Source organism: Lontra canadensis, unplaced genomic scaffold (assembly GCF_010015895.1).
Source record: "Lontra canadensis isolate GAN:19392208 unplaced genomic scaffold, GSC_riverotter_1.0 scaffold16, whole genome shotgun sequence".
NCBI lineage: Eukaryota > Metazoa > Chordata > Mammalia > Carnivora > Mustelidae > Lontra > Lontra canadensis.
Window position 1 is genome coordinate 2,446,738 of NW_022631010.1, and position 17,629 is coordinate 2,464,366.

The 17,629-nt window shown below is 44.1% G+C and overlaps 1 protein-coding gene across 1 annotated transcript; it reads right to left on the reverse strand.

Moving 5' to 3' along the window:
- Positions 1 to 8,117: 8,117 nt before the first annotated feature.
- On the reverse strand, positions 8,118 to 16,659 carry LOC116868714 (latherin-like). Its single transcript, XM_032859358.1, has 7 exons — positions 16,560 to 16,659; positions 15,222 to 15,366; positions 13,542 to 13,646; positions 12,508 to 12,657; positions 10,181 to 10,262; positions 9,316 to 9,379; positions 8,118 to 8,173 (listed from the first exon to the last, which is right to left on the reverse strand). The coding sequence occupies exons 1-7, from the start codon at positions 16,657 to 16,659 to the stop codon at positions 8,118 to 8,120; spliced, it is 702 nt and encodes a 233-aa protein (XP_032715249.1).
- Between the last annotated feature and the right edge of the window lie 970 nt (positions 16,660 to 17,629).

Consider the following 17,629-nt stretch of genomic DNA (forward strand, 5'->3'; position numbering starts at 1 on the left):
TGCGTCAGAATAACACTTAATTGTGGTACATATTACCTTAAAAATTAAAATGGACCATGAAGCTTTGTGCCTTTTTGTACTGCAGAAACATCATCAAAGTGCTGGGGACCTGGGCTTTTATGAGATTGTATCTCACCTTCTTCCTCATGTGTATTTTACAAATGCCTTTAAATGCTTGTTAATTCCTGCTCATTGAGTTTAATCAGCATAATGTCAACAATGTATTGGACATATGTGATGTTCTGTGATGTCAGTATGATCAAGATTTTTATAGATTATGTTATGGTAGAAAGCACCAGTAGTGCTGGGAAAAGCTATTGTGCCCTGATAGCATTGCCAAGTAAAAGCAAGCTGATTCTTATGATCCCTAAATTTTGAAATAGGGGGAAAAACATTTTCAGGGGTAATAGTGAATTCCTGGTGTCAGGGGTTGGGTTGACTTTAAGGCCAGTGAACAGTCTTGTTAAATGGGGATGGGATAAGTATTGTGTTTTTTTTTCCCCTAGTGTGTCAGCTTGGGTAGGCTACAATCCTGTTATTTCATCAGATGCTAACCTAGGTGTCATCTGAAGGGAGTTTTCAGATATAATTAAAGTCCTTAATGAGATGATTTAATGTAAGGGAGATTATCCTGGATAATCCAGGTAGGACTAATTCAATTATTTGGGAGGACTTAAAAGCAAGGCTGAGGGGAGAGAGGGAAAAAGGGCTACTAGAGAGAGACAGAGAAACACAGAGAAGAGGAAGGAAGAGGAGAGGGGAGGAGGAAAAAGAAAGAGGAGAAAAAAAAAAAATATTTCCTGTGGACAGCTTTGGTGCTTAATTCTCCCTTCCTCGTGGCTTGAGCTATGAGTTTTGATCTTGCTTAAGAAACCCCATAATCCTGTAAATCAATTTGTTGTAATCCCTCTCTTTGTCTCTTTCTCTCCTCTGCATTAATCCTGACTGATACAAGTATCAGCATCCTTTTGTCTCTCAAATTAAAAATGATGGCCTTTGTCTCTTCAATTTCCCCCAGTGATGTAGGATTGCTTTGGTTTATTATTGTGTTATAAGAGAAAGCTCTGGGAGTTTCCACTTGGCTTTTCTTGTCTCAAAAGCTCTCCCTTCATGGATCAGAGAGCCAAATGGGGATTCTGCCAGTCGCTAATTATGTCTCATCCAATTATACATTAAAGAATTGGAAAAATAATCACAGAATGGGTCCATGTAATTATCAGGCCCATTCTGAATCAAACTCATTCCAAAACTCCATTTATCATTTGCCAACAATAAGGCCACTTTGGTGGACCATAAAACTATTTTGGGTTGCTGGAAAACAGCATAAATTCAGATCCAGTATCTCATAGCCCCAAAAGTTCTGGGTATTTTTCCACAGTGCACCATGATTCTAATAAATGTCAACAGGCCAATTTGGGAAAGACTTGAAGGAAGACTTGGTGTATAGGCTGTGGCAGTGTTGCAGGATCCCTTGGCTCCCCGTCAATCAAGGGGTTCCTGATCCTGAACTGGCTTTTAACTGGAAATTGGATGAAAAGCTCTGATTTTCCATTTGTCATCCCAAGTCAAGTTTTTGGATTCCAAATCTGGAGATTCTCATTATCAATTAACATTTAGTAGGAGGACCATCTATTTCCTTCCTAGGGAAACTGTGATCAGTTAGCAGTTGCCAAATATTCTGATTACCATTTATCCTTGCCCTCCATTACAATAAGCATTCCCTCTCGTTTCTGCCAGTTTTGCTCTACCACTTGCTCTGTTACTGGTATATCTCATCCTCCCCCATTAAAATCACAGAGTCCTTCTCAATGGCAGCATTTCCCAGGTAATAAAAAACAGCTTTTCAAGGATGTGGATACTCTCCTACTGTATTTTTCAACTTTTTAGTTGATTTAGTTGAAGAGATTATTGTTTGGACCCCCTCAGGAAATGTAACGGTTGGGGCACATGTGTTTACAAAAGATAAATCCACGCCAACAGTCCAACCTCCCTAAGCCTTTGGATTCCTTACTTATATTGAACTTGGAAAGTTCTCAAACTCATTGAATGAAGGCCATTTTGAGTTTATTTTCTAGTAACCAACACAATAAGCTATCAAAGCCATTTTCAGCTGTGTGATCTAATATTAAGTCCAGAATCTTTGATGAAGGTACCCATCAATTAAGAAGTAACCCAGTTTATAGTCTATCATCTTTGGTCTAATATATTTAGAATCAGTTGCTGATGTGGAGAATGATGTGGTTTTGGAATATGAGGTTTGGTGAGGTGAGGTGTGGTGAGGTGAGGTTTGGTGAGGTGAGGTGTGTTGCTGAGGGCTGAGAAAGAATTCTTGAGACATCTTTGGTGCAAAATGGTGGTTTTATTCAAGCATGGGGGCAGGACCAGTGGGCAGAAAGAGCTGCAGCTGGGGATTGTGTGGAGTGGTGATTATAGACTCCAGAGTTGGGGAAGTTAAGGGAAAGTGAGGTTTCAAAAGGACTTTCAAATGCTAGAGAGGACCTAGAAGATACTAGAGGCCTTGCCATTGTCAAGTTAAGGTTGTTTTCCCCTCTAGCAAGATATTAATATTAAGATAGTTGGGAGCTTCCTGGAAGAAAGTCACACTTGTCCCACCCAGGAGTGAGGGAGGGGAGGTTTCAGGGGACAGCTTGTGCTTTGTCTTCAGCTAGCCCTCTGCTTCCTCATCAGAGAACAAAGGCAAAGAAAAAGAATTTAAACTTCCTTATAACTTACAGCCCATTTGACAAGTACTTAGGACAGGCAGAGTGACCTTCCTCAAGGAGTTTAGCTGCCTTGATGTTTGTACTTTGCTAGAGGCCAAAGGCAACCTTAACATTAGCCTAACCCCCAGGATCTAATAAATCTTCTTTAACATATAAAAATCCCTTTGGAGACTTCCTTTATCTCTACCCCCCAAGATATATGTTAGCCATCATCCTCCAAGTGATGTAGGAAAGAGGATGTTAAGGTTCTAAGCCCACGGCCAAGAAAGAATTCTTGAGACACCTTTGGTGCAAAAACATGATTTTATTAAAGCACAGGGACAGCACCCATGGGCAGAAAGAGCTGCAATGGGCTCCTGAGGAGTGGCCCATTATATACTTTCAAGTTGGGAGGGGGGTTAGGGATAGCCTAAGTCTCTAAGGAATTTTGTAAGCAAGGTTTCCAGGACCTTGGGGGTGGGGGAGCTAGCTGTTGTTGGGAAAAGGTCATTTATTACCATCTAATAAAACCTTAGTCATGAGACCCTTCAGATGTATATCGGTGGGCCGTATGCTTGGGGGATAATTGCTAAAACATATCTTGGGGAGTTTAGAGGTAAAGGAAATTCCCAAAGGAATTTTTATATGTTTAAGTAGACTTAACAGGATCTTGGTGGAGGGTGTGTGTGTGGGGTGGGGGGTGTCAGGCTAGGATTGCCTTTTGCCCTTAGCAAAGTATTAACATTGAGGTGTTTGAGTCCCTAGAGGAATTTCACTCTCTGTTTCAAGGACTTGTCAATGGGCTATAGGTAGTAAGGAAATTTAATAATTTTTCTTCTGCCTTTGCTTCCCACATCAAAGCTTATGGCCCACTGATATACATCTGAAGGGTCTTGTGACTAGGGTTTTAGAGACAGTAGTAAATGACCTCTTCCTAAAAATAGCTAGTCCCTCAATGTCCTGGAAACTTCACTTTCAAATTCCCTAGAGACTTAATACTATCCCTAACCCCTTTCAACTTGAAAGTATATAATCAGTCACTCCTCACAACCCCAGTGTAGCTTTTACTGCCTGTGGGTCCTGTCCCCACGTTTTAATAAAACCACCTCTTTGCACTGAAGACATCTCAAGAATTCTTTCTTGACTGTTCCTGAACCCCAACCTTTTCATATAATTGCTACACATATTCCCCATGTCTGCTGTTATAAATTAGCCCCCCCCAAAAACAAAAAGTAATTGAGTATGTAAGTTATTTTATCTTTGTTCTTGTCCCCTTGGAGCATGCGGAGATATGAGCCACTTTATGGGTCTAGTGGCAACAAAGGGTGGTTGGGATGAGTTTTAAGGGTCTTGGAGGAGAAATGCCAGGAACTGGGAAGTAGGCTTCTGAGAAAGGGGCTCCTGTTGGCTGGTGCAGTATTCTGAGGAACATAATAAGTTGATTTTGGAGCATTAAAAAAACAAAACCAAAACCAAAAACCAGCAACTTGTAAACTGGAACCAACTTTCCCTGATTGGGTGAAAAACCATTGCTGGGTGATGCTTAAAGGAAGAGGAAGCAAATGGGAGAGAAGAGTTTTCTTTTCTCCTCCTTCAGCCTTGCAATCTCCCTCTAGTAAAGGATCCTAACAAGGAGCAAGCTAGTAAAGAAGGTGGGTGGTTTTTAGAGTCCCAGACCCAGCACTGCAAAAGAGAGTACAGAAATAAAGATTTGTAACCGAGAGATTAAAGCTTAATAACCAACACAATTTATTTAAAAAGAGTAAATGATGTACTGTATGTATGCAAAGAGGAGTGCCAGGCATGAATCGAGGTAGTGATAAGGAAGAAAAAGAGGGGGAGAAGCAGGTGAGGAGTAGATTGGAGTTGTCATGCAAAGTTGATTGCTAATGACTTGAGCAACATGAACACTGAATAGGGCTCACTGGTATTGGCCATGAAGGAAGTCATTGATGACCTAAAGTAAGTTATTTTGAGTTGGGTAGATAAGCCAGACTACCCAAAATTGAGCACTGGGTAAAGGTGAGGAAGTAGAAACAATGGATAGCAATATCTCTCTTGAGAAGTTTGGTGATAGAGGGAAGAAAAATGGGATTACCAGGGCCAAGATAAGTTTTCTTCCATAAACCACAACTTTGTAGTTGCCTGAGGGACCTATCGATGAGACCAAAATTCTAACTTCACAGTAGGAGATTGAGGCCCAAGCAGAATCATCTAGAAGCCATCTCACACAAGACAGAAAGACTTGTTCTATAGTTTTTGGGATTCTCCAGGCCATAATGTAGGTATTTCTGAGATAAAGCCTAAATTAACCTAGAAATCCTCCCCCACTCTGCGAATTTTTGTCATCATGATCAGCCACTCTGCCATCTCTGGCTATGCCCCTGCCCCACATGGCACTATGGAGGCAGGACAGCCCACAGTTCAGAGCTGCAAAAAATAAGTTTATTGTGAAGAGATTACAGTGAATCAGCACATGGGTTCTGGTGAGGAGTTACAGGGAAATAGCCTCCATATCCAAAGAAGCAGGGGATCCTTGGAGTCCAGGGTGGGTAAAGAAATTCCAGGCAGAGGCTGAATAATCAACATGAGGATCTATATGGGTGATGATCTGAAGTGTGGAGGACATTCCAAGGAGGAGAGATCAGCAAGCGGGACCTGATTCTGTGTGATATAATAAAGGCATTAGTCAACCTCATACCCCTTTTAAGGAGGTGTCAACCAGAGCAGAAAGCCTCTTCCTCTTCCTCTTCCTCTTCCTTGGACTGCTGTCCACTATCCATGGTGCTGAACCATATTCCAGTCTGGACATCCATGATTGCCTATCCCTGGATAAAAAATTCTGTTCCCTGTACTGTCATCAACTGAGATAGATCTTCCTTCTCACCTTGACTTGCTTTATGACACAAGGATTTAAAATACTGCCAGTTGTCCTGCTTGATCAAAAGACATATTTCTTATTTTTAATATTGGCAACAGAGTCACATTTACAAAATACTTTCTAGGGACACCTGGGTGGCTCAGTCAGTTAAGTGGCTGCCTTTGGCTCAGTTCATGATCCCAGGGTCCTGGGATTGAGTCCCACATCAGGCTCCTTGCTCGGCGGGGAGCCTGCTTCTCTCTCTCTCCCTCTGCCTGCCACCCTGCCTGCTTGTGCTCTCTCTCTGTCAAATAAATAAAAAATTTTTTAAATAAATAAAATCTTAAAAAAAAACCAAAATACTTTCTATGTTGAACCAATTATACCTGTAGACTGAATATGGCATGGTTTGGAGCTGCTGTGACAGGTGGCAGCCTAGATGTATTGGTGGGTATAAAATGAGATGCTCTAGGCTTTTCAGAGTGCTGCAGCTGGTTAGAACTGCATTGTCCAGTATGGCAGCCACTAGCCATATGTGGATGTTGAGCACTTAAATTGCAGCTGGTCCAAATTGAAATGTTCTGTAAGTATGAAATACACATTAGATATCGAGACTTAGCACAAAAAAAAGAAGATAAAATATTTCATTAATAATTTTATATTGATTAAATGTTGACATGATAATATTTTGAATATACTTGACAAATGAAATATATTGCTAAATACAATCTGTTTCCTTTTCCTTTTAAAAATTTCATCACTAGAAAATTCCAAGTTACATGTGTATTTTGTGTTATATTTCTATTGGACAACGTTAGTTTAGAATCTTACGTAACTAAGCTATGAACCCAAAGATATAGATTCAATTATAGTGTTGGCCATTCAATTTCTTAAGTTCCCTTTATGTACTGCACCTTGTTCTTGGTGGCTCGACCCATCACATGAACCCTTGATCTCAGAAAGCATGTGTATAGTTCACTACAAACTTATTCTTACCACTCATGCCTCCATCTTCCATGACTCCTACGACTAGTCACTTAGAGCTTCTGCCCCATTGTTCAGAGCATGAGGTCCTTTCCTGCTCCTGTATATTTGCACATCATGTATCCTCTGCTTTTTTTTTTTTTAAGATTTTATGTATTTATTTGATACAGAGAGAGAGAGAGAGATCACAAGCAGGCAGAGAGGCAGGCAGAGGGAGAGGGGGAAGCAGGCTCCCTGCTGAGCAGAGAGCCTGATGCAGGGCTCAATCCCAGGACCCTGAGACCATGACCTTAGCTGAAGGCAGAGGCTTAACCCTCTGAACCACCCAGGTGCGCCGTATCCTCTGCTTTTAATTTTTTTTCCTATAAAGAAACTCTTAACCATTCTTCAACATCCAGTTTAAATCCTGCATCCTCTTGAAGCCCTTGTGGAAGACCCCAGGCAGTATTGCTGGATCTTGCCTCTCTACCTCCACAAACTCCCAGCCAGAATACTTAACTACATTTGAAATTGCCTATTTATTTGTCTTATCCTTTACTAGGCTGGGGGCTCTTAGGGCTATGTCTAATTCATTTTTGTAATGCTGGCACCTGGGATACAACAGGGAATAAGAAAAAGTCCTTGCTTGCATGAAATAAATATTCTAGTACTGGAGACAGAAAAGAAACAGTGTTGTAAAAAGTCAGATAATAATGAATTTTGCGAAGAAAAATAAGGAGGGAAGAGAGTGGCAGATATGCTTTTTTTTTTTAAAGATTTTATTTATTTCTTTGACAGAGAGAGAGAGAGAGATCACAAGTAGGCAGAGAGGCAGGCAGAGAGATAGGGGGAAGCAGGCTCCCTGCTGAGCAGAGAGCCTGATGCAGGGCTCAATCCCAGGACCCTGAGATCATGACCTGAGCCAAAGGCAGAGGCTTAACCCACTGAGCCACCCAGGCGCCCTGGCTTTTTTTGAGAGACCTGAGATGCTGACACTTGAGCAAGTGTGTGTTCAACATAGAATAGTTGCAAATAAATACATGATACATGAATAAAACTCTTTTTACAGAAAGATGCCTCCTCTGACTGAGCCCCTTCCACATCCCAGTCACACTGCTCCCGAAAGGAAAACTCATTCCTGCTTCGAGGCTTTTGCACATGTTCTTCCTCCTGTCTGTGATGTTCTTCCCCTCAGTCTTGGCACAACTCCTGCCATATCGTTCATGGCTCAGGTGAAAGATCTCACAGAGCCTTCTGTCTGCCTCTACTCTCTGCCCCTCCCTGCCCCTGTCATTCTCTCAGACTCTACTTGGTATCCTTTATAGTACCCACCACCCTCTGGAATTTAATTGACTCTGCACTTGTTTCCTAGTTCATTATCAGTACATTCAACTAGAATAGAAATGCCAAGAGAACAGAGTCTTGTGTTGTTCGTGGCTGTATCCCTAGCAGTTAGCACATAGTAGAAGCTTAACTGAAATTTTACGAATGAGTGAATGGCCCATCTATAATGACCCTAAAGGCCAAGTGCCGTCACTAAGGAATGGAAATATGCTCTGATCTCTCACCAGACTCGTGCAACAGTGGCTCCTTTACTTTGAGGGCATTTGGGTGGTGGCTTGGAACCTGCCCTGCTCCATCAGCAGACCTAAAAGGCAAAACAGATACCATGAGACAGTGGGAGTGAAGGAGGACCCGAGAGGCCAAAGGAGCTTTCTCCTGCTCCAGACGGGGGCAGAGCAGGGTCAGGGAATGAACCAAACCCTTGGGGACATGTGGGTGGGGCTGGAGGCTCTACTTAGTCCCGGGCATCTTTGATCACTTCACTGACAGTTCTGGGCCTTGGTTTCCTCAACTGTAAATTGGGAACAACTGCTCCCTCCCAAGCTAGTAACTTAAGAACTATACACTGAAACGAGACGGTGGAGGAAGTTGGCATTACAGCAGCTGATCCCCATTTGCCTAGCCATGTCTCCAGAATGGTGGCCCAGTATCAGCGGAGTGAGGGTATTGGTCAAGCTGCCCCACTGACATTTACTTTGGGTGAATCTGGGAGCTGCATTTTGAGAGCTTTAGGACTCATTCAGATTAATTGCCTCAAGCTTCCTACTTCATCAGTAGTGAGCCCCCTGTCAGTGGAGGTATGCAAGCAGAGGCCAGAAAACTGCTTGCTGGGAGAGATAATTTAAAGGAACTTTAGAAACTCCAGCAGCTAACACTTGGTAGGATGAATGAGTCTTCAGTGAACGGAGGAATAATCCTTTCAGCCCAGAAATTCTACTGGTTTTCAGATTCCCATTGGGGGCCTCAGCTGCCTGCTTGGCTTCTGGCAGACCTGGAAACTTTGGGTGCTGGAAGTAGAGTCTACTAGAAGGAGGCAGTCTTTGGGCTAAAACCAGGCCAATTTTCTGCTCATTATGTAACATCCAATCTAGAAGGATAAAGGAGAAATCAGGCAGCTTTTCTTCCCCAGAGAAGCTCCCATTTATAGCTCAGCTTCTCTAGGCTTTTGGGGCCAGAATGGAATTGAAACCAGCATGTATTTGGCTAGTGATGGAGGATTTCAATGGTCAGTGCAGGTGGCGTGCTTGACCCTGGGCATGGGACCCCGGACTCCCTCAGTAAGCAGCAGCTGTGTTTATGAGGAGCGAGTTAGCAGGAACCATTCTGCCTCGTTGAGGATGGGATGTTTTGTCTGAGAGAAGTGTTAGGGGAGAGGAGATAAAAGTGAGGGAGGAGTCTGAGCTTTCTCCTGGGGTCTTCCTTGGTCTTCTCACCACCAGCACTTACTAATTAGTTCGTTAGTCACTTGCGGATTCAAGTTATAAAGACATGAATTAATGAAGGGACACATCTGAAAGACAAGAAAGTATGCAAGAGTCAGGACGAGGGCTCCACCAATGGAGTGTGAATATTCATGGAGCAGTCAAGGCAAGTTCTCCTTCTAAGACAATCTATCTTAGGGAGCAACCAAGCAGGGGATTGGGGGAACAGACTGCCTGGGGTCACATGTCAGCTGAGCTATGTGGCAGCTCTGTGACTTAGGTAAGTCATTGGCCATCTCTGGAACTTTTTCTTAAATGTGGAAAATGGACATCATACTTTTATTTAGAATATGAGATTGTTTGGAGGATAAGAAAATTCCTGAAAGATCCTTAGCACAGTGCCTTTGTGCTTAATGAATATTAGCTGTTCATTTTATGATTACTGATGCTTATTTTAGAGATAAGAAATGGAGTCTTGGAGAGTCTTAACAGCTTATCTCATCACCCAGACACGGATTTTGACTTTAAGTATTAAATAATACCTGTAAAGCACTTTACCAATGCTGGTTGCACAGTGAGAGCTTGATAAACGCCACTTCTGCTCTCCCCAACTCTCCTTCCTGGAAGATTTCCTTGTTAAAGATTTTATTTAAAATCTTTAAATTTGGGAAGGGGCAGAGGGCGAAGGAGAAGCAGACTCCCCACTGAGCAGGGAACCCAATGTGGGGCTGGCTCCCAGGATCCCTGAGATCATGACCTGAGCCAAAGATAGACACTTAACTGAGCCACCCGGGTGTCCCGATTTCCTTCCAGTTGATTAAGAAGATGTAGTCCACCAAACTCTAGGTCTCAGACTAAAAAACTGAAGTAGTCTGGGTTTGTATACTTACTTTTGCTTCCAAATTATGGATTATCAGGTCTCCCAGGACTCTCTCTATGTTTTCCACAATAATTTTTTTCACTGGGGTGACGCTAAATGAAGAATGAAAGCAGAACAGATAAAATTCTCCCAAACTCTCCTTTATTTATGTCACTTATGTGCTTAGCTGACCCTACATTATTTAAGCCTCATGTTTCCAGGGCATTCCATGACCCAGCCTTGCCCTTCCACTGCAACCTACCTCTTAGGGCTCCTTAAAATTAATCTTCCAATTGAAATCACCCTGCCCTCATCATTGTTCCCCATGACTCCCCTTCTCCTTGCCTATTTTGTTCTCTCTTCTGGAATCCCTTCTTCAGCTTCTATCACCCTTTTAGGTCCTGGTCACTCTCTTTCTGGCATTTTCCTGTTCCCCTTGATGAGGGAACAGAAGGCACAGTTAGGACAAAGCAGAGCTGACACCCCACAATGCACCCCCCCACACGGGATATATGTGACATTCCTCATGCACTCCTGGCTGCCCTAAAGCTAAGGAAAGGAAAAACAAATAGTTGATGTATAGAGATCAAAATCCTGCAGGACATGAGTCTCCATTAGTTTACAAATGTCTTAGCAATTTACAAGAAGAAACCATTTCTGTCAATAACCTAGCTTCCAGAAGGAAATGTAGATACAATTAAATGTCCTTATAATCTGCAGCCCATAGATAGGTACTTGAAGCAGGCAGAGTATACTGTTTGTCCAGGAAGATCCCAACTATCTTACTGTTACTGCCTTATTAGAAGGAAAAACAACCTTCACTTGACAATGGCAAGTGTTCCAGTATCCTGTGAGTTTTTAACATATAAAAGTACCTCCCTTTTTCCTTACCTCCCCTAACCCCACAGTATATAATCAGCCACGCCAAACAACCCCGGTGCAGCAGCTCTTTCTGTCCACAGGTCCTGTCCCCGTGCTTTAATAAACTACCATTTTGCACCAAAGACATCTCAAGAATTCTTTCTCGGTTGTGGGCTCCGGATTCCACCCCACTGAACCTCATCTATATTCCAAACCCACATCACTGTCATTATCTAATACTCCAACAAAACTTGTTTCCTTAGCCCTATGGTCATGCCTTCATGGAAGGAGTATTGTAATGTCATTCTTCTGTTGAGGGAGAGGAGAAGGAAGCAGGGAAATAGCAATATAGTATGTCTTCAGATTCCTGACTCAGTCCATAATCCTTAAAGGTAAGGGAAATCTCATTCTCAGGCAAAGTGTTTGCTTTATATACAAATCAGCTAATCTACCACTTCCGGCCTGAGGACTCAGATGTCCCTCAAAGGAAAGACTAGTTTTCTTCAACATCTCAAAGGGCATGGAGCCACATTGACAGAATTTCCCCTGGGGGAAATGGTTGTGAATCAAGGGTTTAGTTATCTGGAACAGGACAGGAGGACATCACCAGAGGTCTAAGAGCTCAGAAAAGATTTCACACTCAGATCTTTCTTGATGGAGTGAGCAACTGGGAGATGAATCAAAAGAAAGAATTAACAAATGAAAAAGACCCAGTGTATAATAGGTTGGTGATGACTGTTGGGTTCAGTTAATCATGGACATGAACCTAAATTTAAAAAAAAATCTTATAAAAGAAGATTGTAAAAATGAGATTATAAATTTAGAAGATAACACTTAGGAAAAGGGCAAACCTCTGAAAACAGTTACTCTGAAGAGAAGGTGTCACAGACCAATAAACAGATGGTGAAATCCTTGTTCTACTGGTAGTCAAGAGAATGTTATCTATGGGATTTTCTGCTGAAAATCCTTACTGAAGAGAGAAGTTGTAAAAATGAGAATAATCCGTCCAGATTGACTATGGGGTAAAATTTGACCAATGCAAGCGAGATTTCAATGTCACTTCTATGGTATTTGATAAGGGATTTGGAATGCCTTACAACTATGACATACCTTCAAGTTTAAAAGTCATAAAACTGTTTATACTCTTTCAGTAATCTTAGGAATCTATAATTTCCTGCACCAAAACGTTCAGGATTACTTACAGTAACAAAAAATTCAGAAATAACCTAAATGTCAGCCAATAATGGAGTGAGCCTGCTTTGTTTGTCCTCGATACTATTCAGTGAATCTCTTTTCATGTCCGTGAAAATACAATTTTCATATTAAACAGAAATTTAAAATGACATGAAGTTCTTTTTGTAAGACACACATCCCCATGTGCACAAAAGGTTCATTGGAGAAGGGATTGTTTTGCTGGTGAGGTCTTTCCGGTGAAGCCTCATTGGGGCTCCGTCCCAACCAGTGGGATGCAGAGAGAGAGAAACAAGGAGAACTTACAGATTTTCGGACTGGACCCATACAGTGTCAGGTGCAGTCCTGCAATGTCCAAAGGCAAGTCGGTATTTGCTGTCTGCACCCTTCTCCAAATAAAGCTGGACTCTCATATCTGTCCGTACATGGAATATATAGGGATTAAGAGCCAGAAACCTGTGGGAGGGAAGAATGAAGGCTGGTGGGAGAGAGCAACAGAGCTTACTTACTTTCCTCCCATTTGTTTCCAGAATGAGTGTTCTCACATGTTTGCACAGACCTTTGAAATTACCCTGTAAAGATCATTTCCTCATTTCTCAAAAGAGATGATTCAGGTGAATGGGGATGGCTTTCTCCAAGTCGTGCATCCAGCCAGTTGGAAGCCAGGCAGGTCTGTGTTCAGGGCGTTTAACTGATACCCGCTATTTCTGGCTCCGGGGACAGTTAGAAAGGAAATGGTTGATTCTAAGTATAGAATCCTATCAAATCTGAGAAACTGTGACTTTGTTGGAAAGTACTCTTCTTGAGGTCACAAATGCCATTGCCTCCAGGGCCAGGCTTGAGCTGGAAATTGATAAGGGAGACCAGGGACTGGTTTTACAGAAAGGGGGTGACAGCTGGGATGAACGAAGAAGGCCTGTTCTCCCTGAAGATACACTGTACAGACCAAACAAAACACATCTGTGCACAATCTCTAGGCAATGGTGCCAAGGGGCATTGGGGTCTAGAGCAGATGCTGTGTTGTTGTTTTCAGTTGTGTTCAGTCTGAGGGGAGTGGGTTCAGGAAATCCAAAGAAATGAGGGTGAGGCTCTCTGTATAAAGCAGAGAGAGGAAACTGGCTCAGCCTGCTCTGTTTTTCCTAGGGAGGCCCCAGCTTGGAGGCATTCAAGTGTTCCCATGCTCTAAACCGACCATAGAGAGTGGCCCAGGCCCAGAGATGGAGGGTGTGTTTGCCCCAACCACACAATGAGACTTCCAGTGGACACCCTTTAGTTATGGCTGCTTCCCACACCCACACATCAGTGCGAATGTGGATGGAACTGTACAAAGTGTTACTTACTTTATTTGTATGGAAAATGCTAATGGTATCCGTAACTCGACCCCCTTGAAGTTCGGGGAGTTCTCAATGTAGACCTGGAGGAGTCGAAAGTCTGTGATCTGTACCCTGGGTGAAAAAACAGCACAACAGGGAAGGTTATGACTCTAGCCATAGGGGGACCCTACACTGTGCAAAGGCAGGTCCCCCGCAGAGCAGAAGCTGAACGTATGCAAAGATGGTTACTGACTCATTGATCATGTAATTTATTGCATAACTGTTATGCTCAGGGAATCTGGTCCTGAGCAAAAAGAACCTGTTGCCTTAATGCATCACAGAATGGTCATGTCTAGCTCTTTGGCCAACACCAAGCAGGCTGGAATAAATGAGTGAATAAATAATGAGTAGAAGACAGAAAGCTATAGACAGCTTGGGCAGAGCATATATGTGTAAAACAATAAACGCAGTAAGCGAATACATACAACATGTGTCAGGTGATGGGTGCAGTGAAGAAAAAGCCTAGCGGGATCAGGTGAAGAGGATGACACTGGGAGGAGTGATATTTTAGAGCGTCAGGGAAGGCTTCTCACAGCAGGTGACGCTAGGGGCAGGGTCATGAATGAAGTTAGGGTCATGAGGATAGCCAGGGGAAGAAGAAAGGGCCAGGCAGAAGACAGAGTAAGTGCATAGGCCCTGAAGCTGAAACAACAATGGGCTCAGTGTGGCAGGTGGGTAGGGGGGAGGGGAGAGGGCAATCCGGGCTGGGTCGCAGGGGGCCTGTGGGCCCATGGTAAGACCTCTGGGTTTGGTACTGGGCAACTTGAAGACATTGGAGGGTTTGAGCAAGAGAGTTACAGTGTCTGGCTGACTTCTTAGAACAAGGCTTCTGAATATGGATGGAACAGAATGGAGTAGGAGGGGGCTTGCAGTGGAAGCAAGGAGACCTGGGACCATTACTCAGAGGGAGATGATGGTGGTTTAGACCAGAGGAGGTGGAGAAAATGGTCAGATGCCTGGCTGACAGGGTGTGTGGAGAGGCTGCCTGGGGGAGTGAGTGAAGAGAGGGGCATTGGATGGTGTCAGGATTTTAGGTCAGAGGGACTGGACGGGTGGAGTTTCATTATCTAAGATCGGCTGGGCTGGGGAGGAGCAGGCTGGGATGGGTGTGGGGGGCGAGTAGGGGGTGGGAATCAGCAGCAGTTTTGAACATACTAAGAAGAGGGACCTGGGTCTTCTAAGCTCTGGTGGTCAGGTGGCATCAATTTTTGTGATTGCCACATTGTTACAACAGAGGTTGTCCTAACTGGTACTGTTGACTGGGGACTTAGTGAGGGCAGGGAGCTGTGTAAGCACATTTTATGTGTTATTTCACTTAATATTTATGACAGTCCAATGGGGTCAGATGCTACAGTTCCCCATGTAACAGGGCAGGAGTTGAGTCTCAGAGAGGGGAAGAGACTGGAAGTGAGCAGCCATTCTCTTCCCAGAAAAAATGACTGAAACTGTCTTCAGCATCTCCCTAGCTTCTGTCTCTACCCCCAGTAGGAATTTCTCTCCACCAGTGGGTCTTAGCCCATTGGAGTGGGAAGGGCTGTTAGTTGAGGAAAGGGCTTCTGTAGAGTCAAGAAAGTGCCAGGAGGGTGCTCATAAACCAACAAACCAGGACAGTCTGGATGTGGGGGGTTCTGATCTGAGACCACTCACATAAAATTAGCATCTCCGTTGGTGAGCAGGCCACCCAGGATGTGGTTTCCTCTTGCAAGGCTGAAGACATTCTTCAGTGACCCCTGGAAGTCAATTGTCTGCAGGGCAGAGAGAATGTTCGTACCAGAGAGTCCTCGTGTCAAAGCTGAAAAACATATCCGCCCCCCAAACCCCAACATTAGACATTTAGATGCTAAAGATTCTCAGATGCAGCCTTGACCTCTGAGCATGTCCCATGTGTGGATCTTACTCTTCATTCACCTAGTTTTCCTGGCCTGCTTGGTGTTGGGCCAAGTTCCAGGCACAATCATTCAGCAAATATTTGTAGAGGCCTACTGTGTGCTAGGGCCATGCCAGGCTGCACCTGTGAGAACAGGCAGCACTCTTTGCCCTCGTGGAGCTGGCATTCTGGTGGGGATGAGGGAAGAGAGATGATAAAGTAGCAAATAAAGGGACATGCGTGAGTCAAGTGCAGATAAGTGCTATGAAGGGGCTGGTTTCAAAATATTCAAGAACCTGCTGGGCACGGACACCAACCAATCAGAAAGGACATCAACCATAGCTCTGTAGCCAGGTCCTGTGGTTCCTGGGCTCTGCCAAGTGTTGACTCATTAGATTTTTCTTGGTGAGGAGGCTGGAGTCCTGGGGTGGAAGGTGAGATGGTTGGGGTGATAAGGGGCATCATTTGGGGAGTCTCTGAGCAGGGGATACTTCCCAGGGAATTTAGAAAAAAAAAAAAAACATTTCATTATTTTAACCACCACAGCCATACCATGCATCCTGTGAAGCTCTTTCTGTCATGAGGGAAAATAAAAGACAGACTGAGGAATTGAGAGTATTGGGTGAGGGCAATAATTCATGCAAGGATGTCAAGGAATGTTTTCTGCAAAGGCAACATTTTAGCAGAGACTTGAAGGAAGGGAGGGAGCCATGTTGATAGTTAGTGGAAGAATGTTCCAGGCAGAGGGAACAGCAAGTGTTAAGGTCCTGGGGTGTGCTCAATGTGTTGAGGAGGCTACTGTGGCAGGAGGCGAGCCAGTGAATGGGGAGTGGTAGGAGAGGTGAGCAGGGGCCAGTCCAGGTGGGGCTGGGCCTTTTGATGGTGGGTTTTAATAAATAGACCAGGGCAAGGAGACAGGAAAGAGGGGAATCTTGGGAGAACAGTATTAAATATAGTAATGTTGTGATGATCAGAGCAGTTAATGATTCATCATGTTAACTCTGTCCCAGGCATGATGCTAATTAGAACTTAACCTACAATGGCTCATGGTCTAGACTTTTAGGAGAGGCCTATGGTTCTGACAAGGCCAGGTATGACAGAAGTCAGGACAGTCTCACCATTGGTGATCTGGAAAGAAGCTCTGGATAGGGCCTCTTGAGCAGAGGATGAGGCGAGCAGCCCACAGAGGAGAATGAAGAAGCCGGAGACCTTTAGCATCTTGGGTCAGGTACCTGTGGGGGAGCAGGCAGAGAGGGTCAGCTGTGGGGTCATTCTCTGAGAGGGTCTCCCCAGAGCTTGGGTCTATGGTGGCTACAGAACTCATGTAGTCTATTCTATAGATGGGGCCAGTAAGTTTCAGAGAGGAGACATGCTTCTCCTCATAGTAGAGAGCAAGAAATGAAGAGTCCAAGATGTGAAGTGGCCCAAGGCCACACAACCTGTATATATGCCCAAGGATGCTGGATGTACAGTTTTTCCTGCCCGGATATAGTCTTCCCCGGTAGAGGTGCTCACTGCCCCCTGTGAGAGGCTGCACGTGTTATAGTTACAAGAATAGTATCTGAAGCCCTCCACCTCTTACCAGGATTGTGGGATTTAGGGCAAATTGCTTCACCACATGACATTGGGTGGAGGACATATTATCCTCATTTTATAGAAGACTTTGGTGGTGATGTGCCCTGGCTTCAGAGACAGAACAGGCCTGGGATGGAATCCCAGCTCTGCCACCTACTTGCCGGGTAATCTGGGCAATGCAGGGTCTTGGAGGTTCAGTTTCCTCATCTGGAAAATGTGGATGATACTTACACATACCTCCCCCTCAGCCTTCTTATGAATACCAAGTGCAGCACTCTATCCATTGAAAGTGCTCCGCAAATGGTTGCCATTATGCTGGTCAGCTTTGTGATTATGATGATCCTCATCTGGTGATTCAAAAAACTTACCTTCCTGAGTTGGTGGGAAACATAGGCTCAGTGGCATGGACCTGTACCTCAGGCCAGGGAACTAGGGTTGGTCTTAAGTACGTGGAGACCATGCTCCAGTTTGCAGTGCTTCTGGGTTGGAATCCTCTGCTTATATGGCATGCTCCCTGGGCTGGGATAGGTCCTCAGGACCTTGACACTTACCTCATACCCCATCATGAGTTAAAGACATTTATGCACATGGTGGTGGGACTTTCAGAGGCTTT